General features: G+C 35.0%; 1 protein-coding gene across 3 annotated transcripts in view; it reads right to left on the bottom strand.

The window, feature by feature from the left end:
• Window positions 1-794: 794 nt before the first annotated feature.
• SRP54 (signal recognition particle 54) overlaps window positions 795-6,254 on the bottom strand; it is a 43,146-nt gene continuing 37,686 nt past the window's right edge. For all 3 annotated transcript variants that reach the window (XM_089907607.1, XM_022570725.3, XM_022570724.3), the window contains 3 exons: window positions 5,341-5,511; window positions 1,860-1,955; window positions 795-990 (listed from right to left, as the gene is read on the bottom strand). In XM_089907607.1, coding sequence (XP_089763733.1) covers window positions 899-990; window positions 1,860-1,955; window positions 5,341-5,511 — 359 coding nt within the window. In that variant the 3' untranslated portion in view covers window positions 795-898. The remainder of the gene's footprint in view (window positions 991-1,859; window positions 1,956-5,340; window positions 5,512-6,254) is intronic.

The raw sequence follows: 6,254 nt of genomic DNA, 5'->3' as shown, positions 1-6,254 counted from the left end.
ATAATAGTGACAGCCTAATATTTGCAGTTATATTCCCGTTAGGAAGTCTATACATTAGCTATTATCATCAAAGTATATCAATTTCTTCAAGCAGATTTTTGGTATGTAAGAAACATAACAAAATTGGCTTTTCAAGAAAATCAAATATTGCCATTAAGGCTTCAAAAATATGAGGTAAAAAAATGCAAGTTATATACAAAACATTAAATTGTGAACTGTAACCAAATTCACAATTTCAATTTAAATGGCAGACCTAAGATTTTCTATGGCAAAATTATCTTGATTATTCCAAGTTAAACAAAAATTCCTAATACTAATGGTTAGGTTACTCTATCATATGTCCCAATAAACGTACACTTATGAGAATAGTTTTAAATATTAGCTTCTCTGTCTGCCTTTTAACATGATACACTGATAATTTTAAGCCATAAAGAAAGTTAACAACCCCTTAACTTATAACGACTTTGAAGTTTATTTTACAGCACTTTTATTGAGACATCATGTAACTATTGACCAGGACTGTTTACAAATGCAATGCTTGGCCTTTGAGACAATTAAAAACTTTTAAGTATCAATACTAAAATTTTACATCATGATTTGTTTAACTTAAGAAGTGTTATGATGTGTTATGATGGCTGAAAACTAACAGAAGAAAATCTAAAGCAAAAATATAATGATTTCCAGAAAAAACATATATTCCTCCCTTATATGAAAGGGAGGGAGGGAAAAAGGAAGGAAGGAAAAAGAAAAGGAGGGGGATAAAAGATGAAGAGAGAAAGAAAAGGGGCAAGACAGACAAGAAAAATACTTTTATTTCCTGTTTGCAAAAAGGAGGGAAACTCTGAGGTCTCAGCAAACAATGTAATCAACTGAGTCAGTTTAAATTAAGGCATCTTCTTTACATGTTATTGAATCCCATCATGCCTTTCATATTGCCAGCAGCACCCTGTTGAAACTGCCTCATCATTGACTGAAGTCCTGCCATACCACCTAGAGTGAGAGTAGAATAAAATCAGATAATTATTAAACACAACTTGAAACATTTGTTACTTTTGCCTAATAAGTACTTGAACTTCTAAAAAAATATACTGGGTTCTGACTGCATCAGCCTTAAAGTACATAAAAATTTGTATTATAACCAGTATCCTCATCTATAAAAGAGAATGAATAACTTACCTCATCACATTATGAGAAATACATACTACATGAAGAGATCTCAGAGCAGTACCTGTCACACAGTAGGGAGTCAGTAAATCTAAACAAAAATGTTTTTCCTGGGGAGTCTGAGTCTTGTAAATAGTAATAATTTGGGGCAGGGATAGGGGGTAGTTATTTCATAGGACTTAAAGTAAGAAAACAATTCACCATTATTGAACATGTGTTCTATGCCCAGAACTGTACTAAATGCTTTCCTATCTATTAGCTCATTTAATCATCATAATTTCCTGACGAGCTATTGCCTGTGATTTTACAGAAGGGGAAAGTGAGGTTCAGAAAGTTTAAAGAACTTTTTATAGGTTACATGGTAAAAGTGGAACTGGGTTTTCAAAATCGTTATATAATTCCAAAGTCTAATCAAACTATCCAGATTCTAAACTAAGGAAAAAGGTCACCAGAACAAGCATTAACAAAAGATGATTAAGTAGCTTGCTCAAAAATCACAAACAGCAGCAGAGGAGTAAATAAAACCTCAGCTTATACAGCACTGTTACAACCATTCAACTTAGAAGGTAGATGGCCCTTTTACTTAAATCATACATTGTTTGAACAGATTTTCATATCACAACAAAAGGCATATTAAAACTCAACCCTTGTAAACTAAACCAAGTATTAGCAACTGGCAACAACTTTGTATTTACCCATGTGATGAAGAACTCTAGGATCCATCATTTTGGCCATTTGTTGATTCAATTTTGCCATCTGTGACTGGCTCACATTCTTAGACATGTCACCACCTGAAGAAAAAAAGGTTTTGAGTCAATATAGACTGTAATATAATCAGGGTATCATAGAAATTGAGTAAATATAAAGAAAGAAACCTATAATCTTATCACTCTAACACAATTATTTCTATTTGTACATATTCCCCTTCTACTCTTTATCCCAATTTCATACATATTTTTGAGAAAGAACAAGTGAAACTCAATATTAAGGGACTTTCTTTTTCTTTAAAATTATTTTATTTATTTATTTTTGGCTGCGTTGGGTCTTCATCGCTGCGCTCGGGCTTTCTCTAGTTGCGGCGAGTGGGAGCTACTCTTCGTTGCGGTGCATGGGCTTCTCATTGCAGTGGCTTCTCTTGTTGCGGAGCACGGGCTCTAGGCGCATGGGCACAGTAGTTGTGGCTCGCGGACTCTAGAGTGCAGGCTCAGTAGTTGTGGCGCACAGGCTTAGGTGCTCCACGGCATGTGGGATCTTCCCGGACCAGGGCTCGAACCTGTGTCCCCTGCATTGGCAAGCGGATTCTTAACCACTGCACCACCAGGGAAGCCCTAAGGAACTTTCTTAAGGGCTACAATTTTTGTTAACATTTTTACTTATACCTGTGAATGAGCCACTATAAGCAAAACCATATCCAGTGGTTATTAATAGTAAGCTGTAACAATTGTTTAATAGTGACATGGTAGAATGCTGAACAAAAAACTTTACAGATATGGGTTAATTGGGAAAGAGAGTGGATTACTGATAAATGGATATGAAAGAATGAGTCTGAGAGAACCTGAAGATGTGTATATCTAAGAAGCTATTATAAATAACAAAAAGCTTCAGAGAATAGAAAGAATAATGCAACTCCATTTATTAATGAATTTCTACACACTCAGTTGAAACTCCACAGTAAAAAGGCAGCCAATGAAAGAGATGCACACTGGCGCAGAAGCGATAAGAGCATCCTTTAGAGAATAACTGCTGTGCTCTTAAGAGACAGAAAGCCAAAGACATCAGTGATGCAATAGCAATGAATAAGTAGAGCTGCTTCAGCAAAACTTATTTATTTCAAAGGAACATTAACTCTGGTACTTCTCAGGAACATTTGTGAAAATGCAAATCAAAGATGACCCTGATTCTCTGATCAAAGCTGGCTAATATGATTAAATTAAATGAATTAAGAACCATAAGATGTGTTTTTATAAAAGATGATAAAACATGTAAAAAATGTTTCATAATTAATAAATTTGTGTAAGATGTGAATTTTACAACCACTGTGATTTGTTGTAAGAGTTTTTGTCTCTGAGGACTTAAAACTTCGAAAAATTATTAAGACTTTGGTGTGACAAGGACGTGTACCATATCCACTGCCCACTTCATCTTGGTTGTGCCTTTATTGAGGAGTTAATGCTTAGACAAGATCTGACCAACAGATCTGCAGTAGTTCTATCAAGAACAGTCAGGGTCATTTGGGAAAGATGTTAAACTGACTTAATGTGTTTATAAATCACTATCTGAAATAATATGTGGTGTTAGGAATTATAACCAATTTTAAACTTGTTTGTCTAACTTTTCTCCCTTGTCACAAAAAAGAAAGTAGGATATAGTAGGCAAGGAAAGTAAGCAAACTGTCAAAGACAAAATGTGATAGGGCTTCCCTGGTGGCGCAGTGGTTGAGAGTCCGCCTGCCGATGCAGGGGACATGGGTTTGTGCCCCAGTCCGGGAGGATCCCACATGCCGCGGAGCGGCTGGGCCCGTGAGCCATGGCCGCTGAGCCTGTGCGTCCGGAGCCTGTGCTCCGCAACGGGAGAGGCCAGCCACAACAGTGAGAGGCCCACGCACCACAAAAAAAAAATTAAAAAATAAAAAAAATTTAAAAACGTGATAAAAACTTATGTAAATACCCATCTTTTTAAGAAAGCTATTCAGTGGTATTATTCGTCTTTGGAGCTTACCTAATCAATATTTCTTAAATAATAAATTCACCTTAATAGTGTTTATGATATAGAAAAAAACCTTAAAGAGAGGGCTAGGACAGTTGATTTTAACCCTTTGGAAAAACAAACTTACCTTTTTACCTTAGACAATACACAGCAAAATAAATTCTAGGTGGGATAAAGAGTAAAAACCTAAAAAAAAAACAACAAGTAGAAGAAAGTATAGGTGACTACTGTGGTATCAACATGGGGAAGGCTTTTATGAGTATAAAAGAAACCAAACCAAAAGGCCTGGCTGCATTAAAAATGAAAACTTCAGAGACTTCCCTGGTGGTCCAGTGGTTAAGAATCCGCCTTCCAAGGCAGGGGATGTGGGTTTGATCCCTGGTCGGGGAACTAAGATCCCACATGCTGCGGGGCAACTAAGCCTGCATGCTGCAACTACTGAGCCTGCGTGCTCTAGAGTCCGCGCGCCACAACAAAGAGCCTATGTGCTGCAATGACAGACCCCGCATGCTTCAACGAAGATCCCGCATACCGCAACTAAGACCTGATGCAGCCAAATAAATAAATTAGTTAATTAATTAAAAAAACTAAAACTTCATTTTTAATTAAAAATAAAAATGAACGGCAAATGAAATTTTGGGAAAAATATTTGCAGGTATAGTCCAAGAATTTTAAAGAGTTATTACAAAGCAATAAGGAAAAAAATAAAACAAATGGACAAGTAACCTAAGTAAGAGGGAATTCACCAAGAAAATTCAAACCAATAAATGTACGAAGAAATGTTAAACGTGAGTAATCAATAAAACATATTGAAAAACATTTGACCATTAAATTGGAAATACTGAATTATTACAAAACTTATTCTGCATCTACTATATTTATGATCAAAACAGACAAAATCCCTGGCCTCATGGAAGACTGCACAGGAACTGATACAGGAACTGATACTGATATGAAATCAGCCTAAACATCCAACAAAGACGCATTGTGCTAAACAAAGGTACATGCGTAACTGGAATAGTACTCAGTGGTTAAAAGTTATATTCTGAAGAATTTCTGACAATATGGAAAAAGAGTCATGATGTTTGAAAAGAAAAAGCACTAGTTATATCAAATGTTATTTGCAATAAGACCCATGGGATTCTCTGGGGAGTAAAGGTAATGGGTGTTTTAAATTTTTTTCTTATATTTCCTTATATTCTCTAAATTTTCTTTAATATATACTATAACCTCACAAAAATAAAGTTCATTAAGTGTGATTTTTAAAAATATTAGCATTTATTACCTTGAATCTGAAAACAGATAAATCACAGATTGCATTATAAATCCTGGAAGTACTTGAATATGACATGAAATTCAGCAGTGTATTTTCTAATACTGGCAGTACTCCCTGGCTTTAATTTTTAGTTTCTCAACCTCTTTCTTTCCTTTCAGTGTGTCAACTAATGATGAGCTTGTTATTTTTCTTACCTTTGAAAAGTCCTTTGATACCTCCCATCTTTTTTACCATCTGTGCAAATTTGGTATATTGTGTCAAAAGTTCTTGTACATCTCTCGTTGACACACCTGATCCTCTTGCTACTCTTTGGATTCTTCCTGGTTGCTTACTGAAAACCTTGGCACCATCAGTACTGTCCAGTTCTGTAGGCAAGGGTCAATAACTTTCACGTACACACAATTAACATTCATTGTCAAAGCAGTTACATGCAAATATCTTACACACAGAAAAGAAATACAGTGGTGAAACCACCAACCAAATTTAACAAATGTTGTTATCATCTGCTGTGTCTTCATCCGGTTTTTTAAAATTAAACATGGAATATATTCAAAAGAATATTTATAATATCCATAAGCTATAAAAACAATAAAACAAATACACATCTACTCACCCTACAGTTTAAGTAAAATAGAACATTGTGAAAATTTTTCTTTGAAAAAATTTTCTTTGTCCACCCTTTCTATATCTCATATCCAACTGCTCCTCAGAGTATATGCCACAGGTATAAGGTATATTTCAAAGAGGAACAAAAGTGCTTACCTTAGCTCTAAATAACTATTATCCTTTAAATCATAAATTTAGGCATATAAGCAAGTAGAAGTAGGTAGGTTCTATCTATAATCAACAGAATAATTGTATATTTCCTATATAATCAAGTAATTACTACTAGTTTTTTAACGCCTTCTGTAACGTAAAGAATGAGTTAATTCCTTCCAGTGTTTTGATAACTCTTAGAATACGAGGTACATTTCTTATGGCATTAGTTGCATACAATCTCAGGAACAAAATTTCTATTATGTTTGCATTCTCTCCACAATATCCCCCAATAAGTGATCACCTAACTTTGATTTAACAACCCCAGGAGAGATGACCCACTATCCAAAAT

The sequence above is a fragment of the Delphinapterus leucas genome, chromosome 2 (genome assembly GCF_059928025.1).
Source record: "Delphinapterus leucas isolate spDelLeu-1000000601 "Yukka" chromosome 2, BTC_Dleu_Yukka2, whole genome shotgun sequence".
In the NCBI taxonomy this organism is placed as follows: domain Eukaryota; kingdom Metazoa; phylum Chordata; class Mammalia; order Artiodactyla; family Monodontidae; genus Delphinapterus; species Delphinapterus leucas.
This window is presented reverse-complemented; position numbering and strand designations above follow the sequence as displayed.